Source organism: Betta splendens, chromosome 6, assembly GCF_900634795.4.
Source record: "Betta splendens chromosome 6, fBetSpl5.4, whole genome shotgun sequence".
NCBI classification, from domain to species: domain Eukaryota; kingdom Metazoa; phylum Chordata; class Actinopteri; order Anabantiformes; family Osphronemidae; genus Betta; species Betta splendens.
Window position 1 is genome coordinate 374,621 of NC_040886.2, and position 22,740 is coordinate 397,360.

The following is a 22,740-nucleotide window of genomic DNA, read 5'->3' on the forward strand; positions in this document are numbered from 1 at the left end:
GAGTGACAAACACTGCGATCGTAGTGGGGGAAGGGTCGCTGAGAATGACGGAACCGCCATTTTGAAAAGTGCCCTCTGGTGCTCTGTTTTGTTGCTCCTGACAGAATCAGTTTCTTCTCTGTGCTGGATGATTGTTCTATTTTTATGTCCATTTTCTTAATGTCTGTGGTCAATGGCAGGATAAGATATAAAAGAGTCGTCGTTTATCGGTAGGTACCCTTTACACCCCATCCAATCAGTCGGCGCCAACGAGCGAGTAGCCAGTAGTCTTCTGTAGTCACTGCTGGTGTACCACTTGATTTACCGGGGTTAGCGTTAACATTGCATATATGTTTTGCTGCGTACCGTGCAACCATTGCGTTTTTACTGGGTCATCGTGTCAGCCAAGCGAGTTAAACTGGTATCACACGGGCACTGTTTAATTTAACGTCACCATAACGTCATTTTTGTCTATTTTAGGTGAGCAGGCTAACTGACAATGGCTACCGATAACTTGCTAGCTGTGTTAGCCAGTTTATATGAAACGGTAGGTTCGCGTTGGTTTGTTTTGGGCCGAGAAACAGAACACAGTAATGAAAATTTAGTATTTGGGCTTGGTAGTTAACGTTACACAGCCTTCTGTTACATTAGCAGATACCACATCTAATGCCCTAGGTGCTCCCTGTTCTCTGTTTACGTCATGTAGGTTTGTCGTAGTTAAACCTTATGAATGTAGATTAATCGGAATGTGCCGATAGCTGAATAATAATGATGTATCTAATGTACTCAGTTTGTGGCTTTTACTGCATTCTGTGTGGATTTCAGCTCTGTTGTTGGGAGCAGTAAGTACCCAGTATTTCGACTGATCAATTTAGGTTGTTGTGCTCCATTAAGTACACTCTTCATTTTTTGAGTTGTTTGGAGCTGACCTTTCTTGTTCTTGTTATTATTCCAATAATAATTAGTAATATTAATTAGTAATAATGCAGTGCTTACACGGAGTAGGTCAGTAATAGAGTTTCCTCCACTCTTGTCAATGTCTTGTGTTAAATACATATAGCTTCAGGGTGTTTTTTTATTTCCTCTTTGGCAGTGTATAGCATCAGTGCTTAAACTAACCTGTCTGATACTTATGGCCTTGACACTGTTTTGTACTTGTATTATTATTTATTGTAATAAATGGTGGATGAACAATAGAACTACAATGAACTGCAATGCAAATCTTTGCCACATTTTATCATGCAGCAGTACAACAACTAAAAGTTGTTTAGTTGCTTTGCCAGGCATCCCTGTGTCCTCTGCCTCACCACACTGATAGTCTGCAGCAACATTCAAACTAATGAAACTCCCTTTTGAAAAAAGAACTATGAAGAATATTGAATCATTTTAGCCATTTCTTACAGTGCTATTATTAAAACGGCAATGGATGCGTTATAGATTATATTTCAAAAATTATATTGTACACTTGAAGGCCTTCAGACTGTATGTAGCTGTGCTGAATCAACATCTGAATCTCGTGAAATAATTTTTCTTATTGTTTTCATGACGTTGAACATATACCCTGAAGAAAAATGATAACCTCGACTAATTTGTTTTCCTTAGGTGATGTTCAGATGAATTACATTCATTTATATAGTGCACAGTTAGAACAACATCAAAGCACTTGACAGTAGTCTTGTTCAAGATAAGCAAGTTCTGTACAGACTTGATTACCTTTGATCAGTGCATGGCATTTTCTGTCTGACTTCATGTGTACATCATAGCACTGCAGTTACACTCAATCAATGAAACAAAATGCCTGGATTTACCTGAAGGGTAGAGTGAAGGTAGAGTCATGTGTTTAACAGCAGGATGTTTCATGGAACTTGTGTACTTAAAAATGAAATGTTTTATATTATCTGTAAAAATAAATGTGACCTAACAGAAAAGCAGATTTTATTCTCACAGTAGGCCCTAAAGTGATTTCTTTTAGATTTCTGTACAGAAAAATCTCCAGATGTTCCAGCACTGTCATGTGATTTGTTACTTTTTTGCATTTGTTGTTTGAGCGTTTTGAATCCATTTTTTAACAAAGTTTTGAGACGTCCTATTAGTAAGGAGTTGCTGTAATCCAAATTTAAAAATATGCAGTCTAATTTAATCATCACCTTGGCATAGGTGGTTCTAAAAAAAGGTAATTCCTTTCGTCTAAAATGTCTCCTCACAAAATGAGGGCCTGACCATATATCCATATAAGTTTAAGTTAGGACTGAAGATAACTAAATTAAATTCTAATTTTATAAATGAATGGCTTATTCTATATTTTAATTAATGAAGATAAATAATAGAAATTGATGAAAGACCAATGAATGAATTAAATGAGCCTGTGTAAACTTCTATAACAAAGCATTTAATTTGAACTTTTGACTTGTTCTAACCACTTCCTGTAAGTTGTAATATTTGAGTTATTTAGCAAATTTATTTATAAATTTTTAGAACACAATAACCTAATTTAATTTCTAAACAGGTTTTTAGAAATGGTGAAAATAGGGCTTCTATTTATTTCGGTGGGTAAGAATTTCTGAAAAGGGTAACTATTATAAGAAAACATGAAGATTTAAAAAAAAAGTGGACTCATGCCCTAAAAAGCTGATCATTTTGATCCTTGAATGGTTTCTGTAGCACGTTGGTATGCAAATTTCTGCTGGTGTGGATGTATGATACTCACTTGCCTATTGTTTAATATATTGTAACCTAACTTCTATCTGTATAAAAACCTGGGTTTTTAAATTTATTATTCTATGTCACTTGTGTCACAGGTGTGATCTATTGAATTCCTGCACACATGCTGTTTGTTGGTCTTTACCACCTGCATTTCCTTCTATCCAGCTAGTCTGGAATGGGCCTCGACTCTTATAAACTACAACAAAAGTCTTTGTAACCTGAGATCCACCACCTGGATTCCAGTAACTCTCAGGTAAAATGAGATTTTTATGAATTTATTTATCAGTTTTTTAAGAATAAGAAAACCGTTAATAGTGCCAGAGTGGGGAAATTTCATCACGGCACAATAAATGAAAAGTACAGAAATAGAATTGAATTAAGTTGAGTTGGCACAGTACTAAAACTATACAGGTGGGCAGAGAGTGTATGGTGTCATAGGAAGGGTTATTCTATATTGTTTTAGTCTAACAGAAATATTGTAAGTATTGCACAGTTTACATTTTCTACATAACCACTGATACAGTGCAAGTCTACACACCTTTGCGTTTGTGCATAAAATGTCTCTGTGCGGTGTGACCCTTTCAGATCCAACATGTTTTGGAAATTTGATCTCCATACCACATCCCACATTGACACTTTATTAGAGAAGGAGGATGTGATGCTAACTGAGGTGATGGATGAGGATGATGTCCTACAAGAATGCAAGGCCCAGAACCACAAACTGGTTGACTTCTTGTTGAGACCACAGTGTATGGAGGACCTGGTCACTTTCATTACTCAGGAACCCAATACTGATGTTGAAGAGAAAGTAAAATACAAGTAAGTGTTGTACTTTGTTCCACCAGCATGTCCTTAGATGCTTAAAACCCTCTAGGCTCTTAAGTTTTAATTGCTGTTTATTTCTGTTTGAATTTCTATTAAGTCTACATTGTAAGTATGTACAATCAACCAAAGAAACCAAAAACTACTATAAAAACCATTAATGTCAAAATCCAGGCAAATTCTACTACATGCTCTGCCTTCCTACACTTTTTATACATAATGTAAACATATAAATGAGTGTAAATTACAATAGACAAATTAGGTGTCCCAGTAGGAGTCTTGCGTTTTCACTCCATTTAAAATGCCACTCCACGGGTATTTGTAAGAAACAGTTTCTCTCTTTATCCACAAGGAGCCAGTGTCTGCAATGGAAGCAGCCAAAGGCCAGTGTCTGTAGCCATAGTAGCAGTAGCATGCCATGTGCACTGTCCTTTTGAACTGCAGCTGTGCACCATTTATCGTTTGAGCATTTTGAAACCATTTTTAAACAAGGTTTTGGGGCGTCCTATTAGTAAGGAGTTGCTGTAAGTTAAATGTATGAAGTCTAATTTAAACATCACCTTGGGACAGATTGCTTCTAATCTTTGATATATTTTTCAGGTGTAGAAAGCTTGTTTTGGAAAAACACAAAGGGGCCATATACAGTCTTTGTGTGAACATAGCAGTGGGGGAGCTGCAGACCAGTATCAATCTGGCTTGAAGATTGACTAATTGATTTGTCTCTTCTCATTTGCGCAAAAAGCTGGCTGTCACTTTTGCGGTGTAAAAATATGTTATGTGACGATGAGAGCTTTGTGACTTATGTTCATACGGCTGCCTAACACAGTTTACATTACTTGTGTAATTTGGAATTTGTGTAGTTTGTCGTGTAGGCTATATGCATAACAGCCTACACAGATAATAGAGAGAGGAAACTGAAAGAACATATATAATTCAACTTAGTGAGTTGTATATGCAAACAAACGGCGGACACTTGTCCACCCGACAACTGCAATTAATTAGGGCTATTAAGATCTATCCCAGCCTATTGTGTATGTATACAAAGATATAAGCCGGCAACGCCCACAACGGCCCAGCGACCTTGCCACGTGACTTCACCGCATTTTAAGTAAAGCTTTAAGAGCAAGCTGTAGCTTGGGGAGAAAAAAGAAAAAAAAACAAGCAAGCCATAGGAAACAGCTAGCATGTGACGGAGCAGGAGGAAAGCTTGGAGAGAGCAGAAATGTTGGAGAGGGAGAGAGAGAGGAGCACGGAGAGGAGAATTGCTGCTGCAACAGTCACCACATCGCAACTTGTGTGGCACAAACATCAGTCAGCGTCAGTCAGGGAGCCTACCACATTCGTAATCCAGTCTGTGATTTGAGCAGCAAGCAGAAAACTTACTCCAGCATAACCCATTTCAGCAATCATACATGAGCGTAGTCCGTATGAGTTTTTGATCTATTGCACATAATCCATGGTAAGAAAAGCGCACAGGGATGTTTTCTAGAGACATTCAACTGGATACTTGACTCCGCCATGTAACTCCCACCCATGTCCAGTTCTATACAAACATTTATTTATTCACACTGACTGTTCTAAAATTGTTGTGCAATAAGGAAATTATTTTGATTTGTTGTTGTCTGGATTTTGTGTATTAAGATTTTAAATTAAGTCACTAATGACGTTTTTTTTAGTTCTGTTTTTTTATCTGGAAAAGTATCAAAATACATGTTGGTATCGGTACTGGTACCAAAATATTGGTATTATGAGAACACTACATAGATACAAATGATATTGCAGTTAAAATCAAGGATGAAGGATCACGTATTCTTTCCTTCAGGTATCCCAACATATCATGTGAGCTCCTCACATCAGATGTGAGCCAGATCAATGACCGACTGGGAGAAGATGAAAAATTACTGATGAAACTGTATGGCTTTCTCCAAAATGAGCCGCCTCTCAATCCACTCTTGGCCAGCTTCTTCTCCAAGGTCCTTTCTATTCTTATAGGGCGCAAACCAGAACAGGTGAGTTCTTGGTTTCAGAGTTGAGATTCTTCATCAAGCACAATTTTAAGTTTTTTACGTGTGAAAACACAACATATCTTCTATTTTAATATCAAGATATGTTACTGAATTTGGTTTTAATGCTGTTTTTGTAGATAGTGGATTTTCTACGGAAGCAGGAGGACTTTGTAGACTTGATGATCAAACACATTGGGACGTCTGCCATCATGGATCTGATGCTCCGAATGCTTACCTGCATTGAACCACAACAGCTACGACAGGATGTTCTCAGAGTGAGTAGGGGAAGAACATGCAAAAGACAATTACCTATTTCATCAACTTATATAAGTAAGTGAAAATAAATAAATAATTAATATTCTTATCATAACTATGGATACAATTCCTCAATCAATAGTCAAGATCAATAGTCATTTAAGAATCTTTTATCCAAGGAGCCTGAATCTACATATAATGGTTGAAGTTTAAATAGTTGTACCATCATTAAGGTACATTCCAACATCTAGATATTTGCACTTGCATCTGGATATGTTAGAATATGTTTTGGGCTATTAACAATATTGCATGAGATAATTCTTAAGCTTTATTTTTTCACGAATTACAGGTTCGCAACTGTTGAAGTAATAATCACAATTTGTTAATACAAATTACTATTAAAAATTCTAAATTAAATTCTAAATAAATCTGTTATGTGTTTTTTGTCCATTTAGTGGCTGAATGAAGAAAAGGTAATTCAGAGACTGGTGGATGTGGTACAGCCTTCTCAAGATGAGGATGTAAGTCTTTTCTGTTCCACGTAAAGCTTTTTCTTTTTACTTTGAAGTGACATTGAATTGAAATATAAATGTACAAAGTTACAAATGGGTCTGAGTCTAAAACACAAATTTATGATTACTTAAGTCATGTTGTTTAACTTTCTTTACATAGAGACACTCCAATGCCTCCCAATCGCTGTGTGAGATCATCAGACTAAGCAGAGATCAAATGTTCCAGGTCCAGGGCTGCTCAGAGCCTGATCCTCTTCTGGGCACAATTGAAAAGTATGCTGCTGTGTTTTTTTGTTTTTTTTATAGTCTGTTTTACTGTTGTAGTTATTTTTTTAAAACATTTTTATGCTCTCTGACAAAGCATTTTTATTTCTCCTTAATGTATTTTTTTACTTTGATAGTCACTAATTAAACATGTACTTATTTAATGTATCAGAATTCATAATGATCAAATTAAGTACAGATTTTGTTGTTGACTTGACTTTGTCTACTTTATGTTGATCTTTGTCTTTTCTCCTCAGGCAGGAAACAGTGGAGCAGCTGCTGTCTAATATCTTTGACAAAGAGCGAAATGAATCTGCAATTGTCAGTGTTATCCAGATCCTTCTCACATTGTTTGAGACCAGGAGACCGGCGTATGTACCATGGCTTTTGATTTTTTTTGTTTTGTTTTCTTGATGTTCAGAATGAGAAGAAATATATCCTTATTTTGTTATTTGAAGTCATATTCTGAAAAAGTAATATTTTTTTAGTTAACTGCTTTCTGCTTTGCTGACACTGATATCAGTATATTAGTACTGGGGCCCAGTTCACCTTGATTCAGTTAGTTGTTTGCTTTATAACCATGTAATGTATTGGGGAGCACCCGAACAGTTTGTGTCGAAGTGCAGTTATTGTTAGTGGTATTGTATATTCTATCAACACTAACACCAAAGTCAATTGTAACAGACGAATACATTTTGGTAAATTCAGCAGTACGTTTATTTTCTTGTCTTGCCCCACCACATTTCTGTGTATCACTCACTTTTTGTGTTTATATTTAAGGCGCAGGTTTCAAATGCAGGATGATTTGAAAGTCTGACAGGTCAAAATACTCTGCATAATAACTAGTTTAATAGACTATACTTTTAATGTTTTAGATTTGAGGGTCATATGGAATGCCCACCTGGCATGGCCCATCCTTCATTTTCTGTAAACCACAGCATCCTGAAGGCCGTGAGACCCCGACTAAAAGACTTTCACCAACTCCTACTGGAACCTCCACAGGTAAAAACAGCAGTGGCACCTTTAAATAGCAGCTATAATTGCAGTCTGCATTAAATACGTTTTCAGTACAAATCAATTGACATTGCTTTTTGAGATTCAGAATTATTTAACAGCTTAATTTTGAAATGAGTCCTTGGTAGCAGGAATATATGCAAATATATCATGTGTTTATATTGACCAATGGGCCCCCCTTAATAAACAGAAGAATGTGATGAAGACCACATGGGGCGTGCTGGACCCTCCAGTTGGAAACACCAGGCTAAATGTAGTCAGACTTGTGGCCAGTCTGTTGCAGAGCAACACCCACAACATCAACACAGAACTCATTAACCTCAACACCATGGGAGTTATACTTGTGAGTACTACTTTTTTATACCAGGTCAGTAACCCTGATTAACATAAACTGACCGTTTGTTAAGATTAAAGGATACATATTCTATGCTTAGTAATATGCTCAATAGTTTAAGTTTGGCTATTGCATATAAACATTATGTCCTGTCTTATGGAGAAAGAGACCATGCTTGCAGTCACTGCAGTAATTCATGTTTTTCATTCAAGAACTGTAAGACTGGCACAGAGGACACATCTGGCTGAATGGGTGAATTGGATGAGCAGGGATGAACTTAAAGAAAAACCTCCTGCATGAGGAGAACAAAACAGTGTCCACTGTCCTTTGGACATTAATTCAGCCATCCTGACAATAGCAAAAACCATGCTGGTGGGAGCTCTGTCTTGAGAAGGAGAATTTCTGATGACCCCACATATCCAGCCACGGCAGGACCTCTGTGTTACTATGATTGGGAGGAACATTGATTTACATGGATCATTGTTTTCAGTGAACCAACTAAGACCCTGATAACACTAATAGGGAAATATTAATGAGTTGAATTGTACTTCTGATCACAATTGTGGAGTTGTGTAAACACGGTCAAGCTTTTCTGGTCATATTGCCAATTTTTGGTTGTGCACTGGAGTTGCAGCCGAACATAGAGGTGGCTACATTGGAATGTTTAAACCGTCTTTCAACCACAGGCGAACAAGGGCAGCTAGAAGGTGGTCATCAGCCAGTTGATGGCAGAAATTCTGAGGCCATGCATTTGCAATTTTTAAATTTTCACTTTGCTTCACAGGACATGTATTTCAAATACATTTGGAACAACTTCCTACACATTCAGGTTGAGATCTGCACAGCAATGATCCTGGCTATGCCCCCGGCCCCACTAGACATCCAGCCAGACACAGAGGAGGACCATGCCAGGGAAAGCATCATTTTACAGCATGTAAGCTTTAATTACTACAGAAACAGAAATGCCACCATTACCTCTTAATGTCTTATTAATGTTTTTCTGCATTGAAATTTAATTTATGTGTAACACTTTTAATAATCAATGCTGTCTTTATATGGACAAAATGGATAAAAAATAATACTTATTATATTTTGCTTTTATCATACTACCCTCTAGAATCAAGTTTTTTTTTTTTTTTTAAACCTCTTGTGCTGAGATGTCATTTACGGTGTGCTGGTTATATACATAAGAAATTACTGTGCCTTGATGAGTTTGCCTCATTTAATCCATATTCTTGATTAGCTTGTGGTTTGATCAGTATCAGTACAGTGCAGGAGATTTTGTTTAAGCACATTTATTTACAGTGAATTATTTGTATTTATTTTCCTTGCATTTTTTTATCAGCTGTTTCAAAATTGCCAATTTATACAAAGAATCATTGATGCCTGGAGCTCCAATGAAAAAGAACAGTGAGTATCACGCAATTGTAAAAACATAAACAAAAAATATTACCGTCAAGTATAACAGTATAATTGTGTTGTCCTTGCCAAAGTCTCTGTGCTTCTGTACACAGGTGTATTTTCTCAAGTTGATTATGCTAATATTCACATGAAGGTTTGGTAATATAACGTTCTCATTATTGTTCTTTATTTACCTATTTATTTTTACATAAATAGGGCTGCAGGTGGCCGGCGTCGAGGCTACATGGGCCACCTCACCAGAATAGCCAATTCTATAGTCCATAACTGTGACAAGGGGCCTAATAAACCACAGATACAACATCTTATATCTGGTAGGTTTATCCCTGTCTTCATTAAATTCTATCCTTCAGAGTTTTCTCCTTTTTTAAAGTTTCATTGAGTTGAAGTGTGACTTGAAATGGGCAACCAGTTAATCAACACAATGACTAATAATCTTGCTATTGGACAATTATGGACCAGAAGGAGAAATTAAACTCTTGAGACGCATCTGACAATTTTACATGTTGTTCTACAGCTTCTGCTCCAACTTCCTCTTGTACTGCCCTTTCACCTCCTTAAGCTGTACTTTGAGTTCACATTGCACATGTTTAAGATTCTGGTGATCACTGTTCCTGAAGGCTTTGAAAGTGTTCTAAATTTCTATATGATATATATATATTTTTTTTCCTATTTGTCCATGTGTCTCTCAGGGCTTCCTGTGGAGGACAAAGAAAAATGGGAAGCCTTTATTTCTGGGCAGCTGGCTGATACAAACAAGAGAAACACAGTCGATCTGGTAAGTAATCACAAAAAGAACAGTTTGTTGAACCTAAAACGTTAGTTTGATCTGTCTGTTAAACAGCAGGAATGCATGATAACATACTGAATTAATCATACCAACACTTGAGACTGATGGTATTTTGCTATTTGTCTAACTATGACCTGACTAAACTGAATGACTGAACTTTCATCAACATTGTCTTTAGGTGAACACACACCACATCCATTCTTCCAGTGATGATGAAGTTGATTTTAAAGACAGTGGCTTTCACCAGGACTCCTCTCTACAGCAAGTAAGACACATAAATGTACAGTATACACACATAGAAGACTGACTCATATCCCCACAGGCTGTTTTACAAAATTGAAGGCGATCTCTTGAGTCCTTTATAGTTTTGCCATGTAAATTTTTATTTGGCTTTGCATGGATGTCTGTTTGAAGCAGAAAATCCTCTAAGCAACGTAAATATATATAGTCAGATTTGGTCTGTATCAGAGACAGTATATTTAAACAATTGGTAATTAACTTGAAGGGTTTATTAATTAGATTTTCTTTCTAGCACACACTTTTCAATACACAGATGCTGTCTCTTTCTATAACACCTAAATTAGAGAAGGTTTCAGGGATTCAATTTAGCTTTTGAGCATCAAAAAACACTGAATGCAGTCCTATTAATGTTTTTTTGTAGAGGCATATTAGAACATACGAAAGGCAAAGTCTGAATGGGCCTTACACTTCAAAATTACATATCAATCGGGTAGTAGCAGTCTCTGACAAATTGTATTTATGTTTTGAATGCACTCATATTAATTTTTTTTTTTTTACAAAATTTTGAGTTACTCTGAAAACAGCAGAAATGACTAATAATATTTTGGTATCTGACTGTAAATCCATGTATTTTTAGCTCTACTACACTACAGCTGTACTAATACTACTGCTCTATGCATTCTTCAAGCATCATTCGAAACTCAATTCAATGTTTAGATGATGTTTTGATCTGTAGTGCTAAGACTCTATCATTATCACTGGTCCTGGGTTTTGCCAGGCCTTTTCTGATTATCAGATGCAACAAATGACGTCCAATTTTATTGAGCAGTTTGGCTTCAATGATGAAGAGTTTGCTGACCAGGACGATGTTGTGGAGTAAGTACTCATGCTGCAAGAATGTGTGTGCTGTTGGTATATACCTATCTACCCAAATCTTCTATTTGACACAACAATATTATAACTTACGATGTGATAAAGCAAAAGACGCTTGAAAACTAGGCCTGAGTTAGACTAATGAGCTCAGCGAACTAATGCCATTTTATTAAAATAAAGCCTAATTTCTATATTACACAAATACAAAATCTGATTTGTAAAGAGGACACCATATAATCGTATAGTCTCCCATTTAATGGCTTTCTTGTGTTGGAGTGGTTTGACTGGTTAAATGTGTTAGTAATAGCCAAAGTTTCCTTTTTTCTCAATTGAATTTTGAAAAATTATGACAAAGATAGTTTTTATTATCCTTCATTTAATTGTATGTTATGTCCACTCAAACATGAATACATTTAGTTAGTTATCTGATTGGAATTTACACATAAAAAATTGTTATTGTTAATCAACACTGGATTTAAAAAAACATGCTGTGCTGTGATATGCTGAAAGTGAATAGCCTTTAAAATAGTCACTTTTATTTGAAGTTGATGGTGTGTGTGTGTGCGTGCACACACACACAGGGTTATGTAAACCTACGAACAAAAGTCAGATTTCTTTTTTTTTATAAATTTGTCTTGAGCAGAAAAAATGTCACAGTTAAAGCTCACCTGCCTATCTGTGTAGTAAGTGTCCAATGACAACTGATCTAAATTCTGTTCTTTTCATCATTGCAGTATTCCCTTTGATAGAATATCAGACATCAATTTTTCCTTAAATACAAATGAAAGTGTAAGTACCTCCTTTTTTATCAGTTAACATCAATAATTAAAGCATACAATGTAAATGAATATGTGAAGAAAGCTCCAACCTACATTTTAAACGAATATTTTAAAACAATTCTGTTTCATTTTGAGGATATGGTAGAGGGGCAGAAAGGTGCAGTAATGCATGAACGCTATTGTGCTGGATTTTTTAGGTCTTCAGTGAAGCTGCTGTGTTGATACAAATGTCCTTCATTTTTCCTTTTGCTCTGTGTACAGGTACATTTATTATATTCATGTTTTGTTTGTGTTTTTTTTCTAGTCAAATGTAGCTTTGTTTGAAGCCCGTTGTAAGGAGAAAATCCAACAATTTGAAGATCCAGGTTCAGATGAGGAGGATATCTGGGATGAAAAAGACGTCACTTGTCCTTCAGAGTCGCATAGACACCCAAGGTGATCTAAACAAAACCAGAACCATACAAAGATATTAAACTATCTGTTGCTTCATGTTTTTAAAACTGAAAATGTTATTTAAAAATATTTGAAATTAGATTGAAATATCTTAAAATGATACAAATTTGTCTCTGCAAAGTTTCAGGTGTAATAAAACTTTCTTGATGACAAAATAGTATATGATTGTTAAAGGTTGAACATTTTATAACAAAAATTTGTTTAAAATGAAAATTCAGATTTATGTTGGTAAACTATTTAAAGTATGACAAGCAGAAAAGAAAGCCACGGTATAAACCTACTGCTATATGCTGGGGTAAATACGCTGGGGTAAATAACCCCATCATAATGATGAAATGAAATAGTTTGAAGGGATGATTGCCATAACGTTTGTCTCTCAGCAGCACCACATATAATGCAATTTTCATGATCATTGAAAAAGAGGCTTAATCATTTACGAATTAGAAATAACCCAGCCGATTATTTGTTCATCTCAGGAGTTCAGGCAGTACAGACAGTGAGGAGAGCACAGACTCAGAGGAAGATGACGTGAAGAGAGATACATTTGAAACTTCCAATTCCTGCACAGACGACAGAATGGAAGTAGACACAGGTTGGTGTATCCAAGAAGAGATAAATGGCAAATAGATTTATGTAAGATGAAGAATTCTTGCCTATGGACTTGCATTTTACATGGCACATGTTTCAATAATGATCATGGGTTTTTAGGGCCAGTGTGGACAGCCAACTTCGATGAAATCCCTATGGACACGGGTACATCCACAGCTTCAGTTAGCAGAGCCAACCTGCCTGCTGCTTCCTGTCCTTTGTCCTCCCCTTCCACAGAAGCGCTCAAAGAGACAGCATGGAGGTCCTCTCCTGCTGTCACCTTTAACTCTGAAACAGGCTGGGCAGATTTCTCCAACTTCACCCCTGTCAGGTAAGCCACAAATTTTGCCTTTTGGCCATCATCTTCTTTGAAATGAATTATTTGCATTCTTACCAAAATGTTCTGTCTTTCAGCTATAGAGACCCTTTGAGATGTAACTCTCCTGTAGCTATGGAAACCAGTATAGAGACAATGGACCCTCTGGGGGTCAATGCACCCATGCAGCCTCAAGGTGTGTACATGTGAATGTTCATGTTAACAGACAGTGAGACTTAAGTACAGTCATAATTCCACACATGGACTTAAACATTGAGAATAAATGATATCATTTCACTTGAATTGCTCTATTTTTTAACACCTTTCAGACTGTGATGGCTGGTTAGGAACCAGTGTGGCCTCTCCTTCAACCACTTCATCTAAGGAGTGTGGGGGAGACAATGTGAAGAAGGATACGTGTTGTGAGCAACGCAGCATCACAGAGACGGTAATCAACGGCTCCATGAAAGAAACTGTCAGTCTCATTGTTGATGCCAAGACTGAGACTGCCGTCTTCAAGAGGTTCGACAAACACATACACGCCAAAAAACTGTGTATCTGTGCTAGCAGTAGGGATTTTAACACTAAAATCTCTAAAGGAAACCACTGAATGCTTCCCTACACTACATTACGGTAGCTACTTGTTAGGATGTCTCATTTGTGCTAACTAGGGCTGCAACAACGAATTGACAATCATCGATGATGAAAATTAATCGATTTTGATTTACCGCTATCATTTAGTCGGGCTACCCACTGTACAGTGCAGCGTGCCGGCAAAATAACGTAGCCGCAGGCGAAATGCTGGAGAAAACGAACCAAGCGGCAGCAGAAGGAAGGCTATGCCTTAATTTCTTCATATACATTAACCAGCAAGTCGTACAAAGTTCAGCTCGTGGTTTGTAAATACTACAGCAACACAGGAGAACGTAAAAAAGAAACACTGGTGTCCCGGATGTAGCAGCGGTAACAAACACTGTTTATCCATCACGTGAAGACTCTTTATTAAGTGCTGTTGTGTTAAAAGTTACCTTGTTACTTAATCTGTTCCATCACGAGCATCAGCTGGCTGCCCAATCATCTCATGATGAACGGCACCACCACAAAACAAAATATGACAACATGGTTTTTAGTGGTTGTCACTGTGCCCTGAACCAGAAGGAGTTCAGAAATCTCTGTGGAGTTAACATGTTCTCCCGTGTCTTCATGGTTTTTTTCCCAGAGTCAGGTTGACTGGAGCTGCTGCAGATCTTCATGTTGGAACAAAACTCTGCTTGCTGTGTTTATTTACATTTATATATATATTACGCTGGATTTTTTGTTTTGTTTAAGATTTGAAGAGTCAAAATCAATATTTAGTTTAAAAAAACTGATATATTTCTAATAAGCAATTAAACATTTTTTATCCGATTAATCTGATTATTCGATCAATTGGAAAAATAATCGACAGATTAATCAATTATCAAAATAGTCGTTATTTGCAGCCCTAGTGCTAACACAGCTTAAGTAAAATAAACACGTTACACGTGAACATTTGCGTGACTATGTTGTAAGGTTTTAAAAAATGTGCTAGATTTTGAATTAGTCCTGTTCAATTTGTTCAAGGACTGATTATTATACATTATTCAAAGTTTTAGCACGTAGCTATCAAGAAGTACCTGAGTCTTCAAGTCAAGTGTTGATTCTATTCCCGTTTTAATGCTGCATTATGTTGTCTGTCTAAGTAAATAACTGTCTGATGAACTGAGTAACACTTACAGTCTGAGCTTCCCCTCTCTCTTTTGCTGTGCGTTGTGGGTAATTTCTTCAGAGTGTTGAAATCTTATCGGTATGTACAGCCAATCAGAGATCAGCCTGCAGCCGTGATGTAGTCTTGTCATGTCAACCATCAACTTTACTTTCCCAGTTCTTCTTTAGTTTTGGCTCCTTGTTTGTTTTCTTCATTATCTTCATTCTGCATGTGTTACTATTACGTTCTTTAGTGTTGCAAACATTTCATCTGAAGTGAAGGCTTGAAGGGTTGGGTTGGGGATTGTGGCGGTCATTACTAGTAGACATGTACATAAACAGGAATAGTTCAAAGTGTTTTTGTCTTAATCTGAAAAATGACAAACACTTTGTAGCATCTGAGAACACAGTCCTTTTTTTAAATGAACATGAACCAGTACTTATATACTTTTATTACTATATACTATAAAAAACATTGAACCCTTGGATGTTTCACCATTTTACTGACACCATAAGTCAATCATGCCATGGCAACTCACTCAGGCTTGCACATCTGGACGCTGGAAGTTCATGTCATTGTTGTTTGCAAAGCTGCTCAAGCTCTGTCAGACTGCAGGGATGAACAGCTTTTCAAAACAAACCACATTTTCTGTTTAATTGCTGGCCATTTGGTGACTCCTGAACATTCACCTTGTTGCTAGTAACCATTTCTGCATTTCAGTTGTCCTCCTCCATATATTTAATGCTTAAGAACCACCTTCCCCTTAGTAGCAACACTGTTTGCCACATACACTGCTTATCTGATGACCAAAAATCATAGCTAATAACATTTTTACACTTCACAGTCTCTGTGTCTTTGCACAATGTAACTTTCTCAGTAGTTGTCTGTGTGTTGTTGGCCTTTTCACTAGTTTTCAGGACCATCTGTTCTAGTCAGATTCAGATATGCCATTTATTGGTGATGGCTTTGAAAGACATTCGAGGGATCTTCAGTGCCATGGAAATTTAGTCCATTTGTTGACTTGGATTTCTCAATGACCTGTTCTGAGATGTTGATTATGATTTGATTTATAACGTCAAGAAAAGGGTGAAATGTCCAAAGGTTAACTTTTTATACTTACTGGATATTACAGTACATGCATGTACATAATTACCTTTTGACTGCACATGCACACATTAGAAATTCAAACATTACCTGTGGTGTTGAAGTATTTTTATTTAATACATTATTTATAGTTATATAAATTAAATTGAGTTGCTTACAAGAATTGCAAATACAATTTCAGGTAAAAAGAATATATTCTGATTACCTCAACAAAATATGTTAAATGAGAACATGTTTTATGATGGCTTATTTTTCTTTGAAGACAGCTTTGCACACTCTCTTGGAATTCTATGGGTCAACCTCACAAGTGAAAGGTCAAAGGTGGCTTCTGGTGTTGGGGGAATGATGCGTGTAATTTCAGTCATGTTTTGTTGTGCTACCAGCTTCTGGGGGACTCTCCCTTGTTCACTGGAGGGAACACTACGTTTTGTGACACCATTTAATCTAAAGTTCATTATTGTTCTATTTGAACAGGCCTTACAGAGGTTGACAAAGTTGTTGGTACCCACCCCTCCAAACTGAGACCTACAATGGCTAGTGAATTACTGTAAAAAGTAAAAGTAGTAATTTACAAATTTCCAAGTAAATTTAATCAGACGTTGATTTTTAAATTTAATATAAAATCAAACTGACAAAACTGTCCTGGACAAAAAATTTGGTATTTATTTATTAAATATTAAAGCAATTTGCAGGCAAGAATTCTTCCACTTTTTAAAACATATTTCATATTGTTACATTTCTTGCATATAATTGTATTTACACATATTTATAAAGTGAAAACTGAAAGTGATTATGATTGTTTGGATTGTTATATCATTTTACACTATGTTTCAGTAATGTGTCAACAGTAAGCAAGCAGAGTACAGCTATGTTTGTCTGTAAACCACCAATCAACAATGATCACAATGCTTACTTATACTACAAACCTGCCTCATACCATCATGTTTGTCCAAGCCAGTTAAAATAGTTTGTTTTAAAATGATTCCATTAAGCTACAGTTCAAAGCATTTCCATTAATCGTATTGAAATAAATCCTTATGTTTTAGTAGTTATTTAGTGGTTTCAGTGGTCAGGCTGGTAATTCTATTAAATATATCCCCTGCAGCAGAGGTAGCTCCTTGCTCTCCTTTTCTTGAAATGGTCCTTGTGAAAGTCAGTGTCATCAAAGCTTTAAAGCACATAAAGAAGGCAAAATGCACCTGTGAATTGAAAACTATTCCAGTTGATTTCCTTGTGATCCTGATGAGAGAATGCCAAGCTGTCATTGAGACTCAATAAATGGAGACAACTGTAGTCTAAAATATGAAAAATATGCTTTCCAAGCATGACAGTACTTTGAAAATGGTGCTTCATAGGTCTTTGGTTATGAGTCACTTTATCTGCTATTAATGTGTGTGTGTGTGTGTGTGTGTGTGTGTGTGTGTGTGTGTGTGTGTGTGTGTGTGTGTGTGTGTGTGTGTGTGTGTGTGTGTGTGTGTGTGTGTGTGTGTGTGTGTGTGTGTGTGTGTGTTGTGTGTGTGTGTGTGTGTGTGTGTGTGTGTGTGTTGTGTGTGTGTGTGTGTGTGTGTGTGTGTGTGTGTGTGTTGGCTCCTCTATTCCTCTATTTCAGTGATGAAGAGAAGAATGCTTCTTTAGAGAAACACTCCGTAGTGGAGTGTTTGGATTCAGATACAGGCATCAGCACAACTGTAGCCTGCCACCCCAAATCAGGGTCAGACACGCACACACACTAACCACTGGCATATGTTTATAGTTTATACCGGGAACATGCATATTGTTTTAATGATTCTAAGCTTGGTTTGTTATCTTCCTTTATGTCTCCTGTAAACAGTGAGAAGTCTCCGTCCATTGCGGAGCTTCATAATGGTCCTCTAGAGGACATGTCAGCCATAGACGATGTCAAGTAAGTCTGACTGTCGTTGGGAACTACATCGACACTGCTTGAATGTCATGTTATCTTTCATATGGAACAGGTCTATCACATTATTTGTTAATTGTACAGTTCTATTACAAAACTATATCTTTAATTATTGTTATTCTAAATCACATTTTTGGAGGATATAGGATGTTTGCACAGAATTATTTTTTTACTTACTTTTTTCTTTGCCTAACAGCCTAACAGATGTGAATGGCTTGTTAAAATAATAGAAAGACCTGTTGGTATAAGCAGCAGCCCCCAAACTGAGACTGCACGTTATATTATTTTATAATATTACCTTTTCATTTATATACCTGCCTTTGTTTGTTTTTTCCAGGCTAGACCAGAGTGTTGTTTTCCCAGAGCAATCTGTAAATGGACCAGCATGAGGGTTGCATAAAGCCAGTCAGCGGCCAGCCTCTTCTGCCATGCAGGGCTCTCCTTCTGGTCAGCTAGTGGAGACCAGAACTCAGCTGTACCAATCACACACCCCCACCAGGACCAGCAGTACACCTATTGTCTTCACTGACAGTCAAGCAGGTGTACAGACACAGGATGAACTGAAAAACAAAAGTGGCATTCTGAAATGAATCCAAAATACTATTGTTACTATTATTTTTTGCATTGGTTTATATACTATTCTTCTTATAAAGTGATTTGTGACTGATATCTTGGCACTAAAAATTAAATAGTAATGTTGCTGTAGTAAAAAGAAATATTGTATGAATAAAATATTTTATAAAAATAAATATCTATACAGAGACACAAAGTGAATGACCATGGCCACAGGATTAGCTGACTGGTGACCCACTAACTGACACTCACATGTAATACAGCAGTTAGATGTTGTCACCCACGTTTGCCATCTGAGCAGACTCCTACGAATTGAAACATGTTTTAAAAAACACAACTTGATTAACCGTAGACGGTATTATTTGCTCATGTCTTCTTTCTGTCCAGCAGCACTGTTTTATTAAAAAAAAAAAAAAAAAGACATTTCTTTTTAAGACGCTGTTTACAGGTTTAGGTTGTCCGTGGAAAGGGATCAAAGATATATTCAAAACTGAAGGTAGTTCAATGTTTAATGTAACACTTTGTAACATTGGGCAACACTATTGTGTAAGCTGCAATATTAGGTTAACTTTTTTTTTTATTTAAATATTTTCAATAAAATGCTGACTGAGCAAAACTACATAGACCAGTTACCAATATGGGAACATGCAGCTGTGTGACATCATGAATGTGACATCTCATGTATACGGAAAACCTTTCTTTCCACCCTACTACAATTTACAGTGAAAATTATTTTAATTGAACACAAGATTGATTTACTTTAATGCATTTTTAAAAGGTAATGTTTGTTTGACATAAGCTTAGTTGTACTCTTACTAAAAGAAATAAACAAACAGTTTTCCTGTGGGACTTTAAAGGCCAATGTCTATTTTCAATGTTTAATTTCACAATTAGTTAAAAAAATGGGCAAACTAAATTTGATTTTCACAGGAAACCAAATAAATCAGGTTTTAAAGTATCATTTTCATAATGCAACTTAGCTTTTTAAATTCGGTTTATAGCTCACAACAGAAGAACAAAAATACACATACATTTGAATACTGAGCAAAATTACAGTATTGCAGAGCTTTGGCATTCCAGCTGTTAGTTGTTTGAGATAGTCTGGTAATTTCCATCTGCCTTTTGACGCAATGAGCAGACATATTGTACCATTAAAACACTGGACAGATAGTTGCTGGAAATGGGCCTCTATACACCTATGTAGATGTTGCACCAAAACCAGTGTGAAGCTGGAATAGTCATTTACCACATTAGCCATGTATGCAGTGTATTTCTGACTAGTTCAAAAAACTTTCTGTCAAAAATAAGGACATTTCTAAGTGACTGCAAAGTTTTCAAACATAAAATTTGGTGTGTAGTAGTTTAGTTACATCCACTAGACCCGTGCTACAGCTGCTGTAGAAGATGTAGATGCAGGTCGCTTCTGGTGTCCCATTGTTTTTGTCATTCTCTGGTAATATGATTAACAATGTGTGTGCCTGTCATTTTCTTACTATGGTCTATGAAAGCTGTAGTTCTCCCAGGACATGGGGTCATCTGCTTGTTTGTTTTTTTTCTGACTCCACTCAGTCGCTTAAGTTGCCATGGTAACGGATCTAAACATTCATGAACTGAGCCTGTACATTATACAAAGATGAGCTGCATGAAAGCCAATTATCTTGGAAGCATATCTGAATGGAATCTCCTGTAATATCAGTGCTTGGCTGTTGGCTGGCCAAGTGATAAAATAATATAACATCATATTGCTGATGGTGTTGGACATGTATATTCTGGATATGTGTAATTTGTGTCATTAAGTACAATTTAAAGGACTATTTTAATAATTAGCATGATTCTTTTTGCTTCTGTTATGGTTGTTTGTCAATATTTATTATCATTGTTTATTTCTCTGCATTCCACCTCTAAATATTACAGATTTATTTTATTAATCATTTAGTGTTTTGTGTGGTTCTAAGGTTTTAATGTCTTCGTTTCTTTCTAATCCCATATCTTGGTTTTCATGCATTTCATGCTCATGTTTGTGATGTACAGGCTCTGATGTTTACAATTGTGATAAATTATTTATCAGATTAGGAATCACAATTGTGATCCATTTCAGTTAAATTCAGAAATGCAGGTGCATGCAGCTTTTTCTCATCAGTGTAACAATGCCACAGAATACCAGAGAAACCTAAGTGGGATACAGAAACACCAAGTGGCCACCAGGTGGTGGCCAAACTACACTGTCATTAAGTTCTTGTATTTAACTAAGCACATGGTGCTTGGTAAGAAAGGTGCTACTACGTTTAGTGAGTTGAATTTGGACAAAGTTATACCTAGGATATATTGCCTCCCTACATTAGAGAAGAATATTATTTCTATATTGAAACTGAATATTTTGAAAATTATTATTATTATTATTATTATTATTATTATTATTATTATTATTATTATTATTATTATTATTATTATTATTATTTTCATATATATTAAGATGAATCAAGTTGTATTGTGGTTATTTTGGTGCATGGATTACATTGCCAGTATTTTCGCTTAATATTTTGAGAGTAGCAAACATTCAACTAAAATACTCACTGTTAACTTATTTAAACCAAAAACATTTTACATAGCTTCAAAAATCACTGATCTGTGCTTCACTACAAGTTCCCGCTGTCACAGAAAACCAGGAACAGGTGAATATGTTTTTTTATCTTTTAACATGTACATAAACAGCACAAATGTTGTTTTACAAAAGTATTAGGTTAATATATTATTAATTTACTGTAAAAACCTTCACACTGTAGCTATTATTTTTTTAATACTTAACATGAAAGTTTAAAACCCTATAGAGATCATCGAATGGTGTGGGTGCGAGAATGTATCTTAGAGTGCATGGGTTCACATATGATTGACTAGTTCGTTGTGAGAGAGTTTATGGCGTCTGTGTGTGTGCGTCTGTAAGTTTGTATGCGTGTGGTGCGGTTGGAGTGTGGGGGGGTCTGGTTTTCCGCCCGGGGTACATGGATCCGCTGCCTGGGTGGTGTTTTTTCTGCTGACCCCACCAATTGCTGGCCTTGTGCTGTGGGCCCAGTGTGGTGCCACGGGATGTGGTCGGGCCGATGGGGTTTGCTCCGCTCCGCTCGTGTGGGGGTGGTGGACTGGTGGGCCACTCTGGGCGCGGGGGCATCTCCTGGCAGGCTCCTTTCAGACCGTGGGTCCTCGGGCTCCACTCTTTCAGGCCGACCCTTCCACCAGGGGGAGTGTTTGCCCCTGGTTCTCATGGGGCGGGTATGTGCACATACCTTAAGACTATTATTGGTATTAGTATTAATCTCCAAGGTAAACCAAAGTACAACAGTTGTTTAGTTATGAATGTGTCAGCCTAAGGTACATCCCTACATATTTATTTTGCACCAATTGTTTACTTAACAGATTTGCTTGGTTTCAGCAGCTGGTTGCACCCCCTCCCTTCCGCACACACACCCCAAAGCAGAAACTTAACCTGTCCAAAAATAAAAAACCTGTAGCAAAAACCATTACAAAAGTGCAAGCCTGATCCAAGAATAAATATAAGGCACATGAGATATTAAGGTCTGACATTTGTGAAAGATCAAATAAGTAGAACACTCAACAATGAAATTAATGCAGTAGTCATAAACCTGTATGAAAGGAATAGTCTGAATACAGAATTATTATTAATATTATTGCTTGTAATCCATGGGCACTTTATTCTTCTTTCTCTCACCCCAATTCTGAAGACTGCCCCAGGTGAGGTAGTGACGTAAGAGTTGTGATGTTTCAGAGGTAACACACTATATAACAGTGGACATAACACTGTCCTGCTCTGAAACATAGATACACCACCAGCAGACACAGGATTTATGTAATCCATCCCCTGGGGGGAAGGGGCAGTGGGCAGCCTTCATGGCCCTTTGGCTAAGGTCAAGTGTAGTATCTGTTCTTATCAGTATAATATCTGATACGTCCCCTACCCGGGGACCATAAATTAAATTCTTTTATTGCGCAAGGAGATGGAGCAGGCGCTTGTGCTGTCCACTCTACGCATCGACCTAGTAGAGGCGGTGCTTGAACC

General features: G+C 36.8%; 1 protein-coding gene and 1 pseudogene across 5 annotated transcripts; both read left to right on the forward strand.

Moving 5' to 3' along the window:
- The first annotated feature begins 18 nt into the window (after nucleotides 1-18).
- On the forward strand, nucleotides 19-20,497 carry ppp6r3 (protein phosphatase 6, regulatory subunit 3). 5 transcript variants are annotated; one of them, XM_029153380.3, is made up of 26 exons: nucleotides 19-209; nucleotides 2,778-2,935; nucleotides 3,268-3,501; nucleotides 5,327-5,513; nucleotides 5,648-5,785; nucleotides 6,221-6,286; nucleotides 6,438-6,550; nucleotides 6,799-6,912; nucleotides 7,417-7,543; nucleotides 7,746-7,898; nucleotides 8,674-8,823; nucleotides 9,235-9,299; nucleotides 9,507-9,622; nucleotides 10,001-10,086; nucleotides 10,277-10,363; nucleotides 11,135-11,214; nucleotides 11,946-12,000; nucleotides 12,295-12,425; nucleotides 12,920-13,035; nucleotides 13,152-13,362; nucleotides 13,446-13,543; nucleotides 13,677-13,869; nucleotides 15,155-15,172; nucleotides 17,787-17,888; nucleotides 18,009-18,080; nucleotides 18,433-20,497. In XM_029153380.3, the coding sequence occupies exons 3-26, from the start codon at nucleotides 3,275-3,277 to the stop codon at nucleotides 18,482-18,484; spliced, it is 2,757 nt and encodes a 918-aa protein (XP_029009213.1). In that variant the 5' UTR covers nucleotides 19-209; nucleotides 2,778-2,935; nucleotides 3,268-3,274; the 3' UTR covers nucleotides 18,485-20,497. The 5 variants fall into 5 exon arrangements, with proteins under 5 accessions (XP_029009213.1, XP_029009214.1, XP_029009210.1 ...); XM_029153381.3 differs by having other exon boundaries at nucleotides 11,168-11,214; XM_029153377.3 differs by having other exon boundaries at nucleotides 20-209; nucleotides 11,117-11,214.
- Nucleotides 20,498-22,563: 2,066 nt separating this feature from the next.
- On the forward strand, nucleotides 22,564-22,740 carry LOC114858011 (U2 spliceosomal RNA; annotated as a pseudogene).

Bases quoted from the DNA above. Each gene is read 5' to 3' on its own strand.
- ppp6r3 (XM_029153377.3), top strand. From the start codon at position 3,275: ATGTTTTGGAAATTTGATCTCCATACCACATCCCACATTGACACTTTA. The intron at 5,514-5,647 runs GTGAGTTCTTGG...CTGTTTTTGTAG, and splicing joins TAGGGCGCAAACCAGAACAG to ATAGTGGATTTTCTACGGAA. The intron at 6,287-6,437 runs GTAAGTCTTTTC...TTCTTTACATAG, and splicing joins AGCCTTCTCAAGATGAGGAT to AGACACTCCAATGCCTCCCA.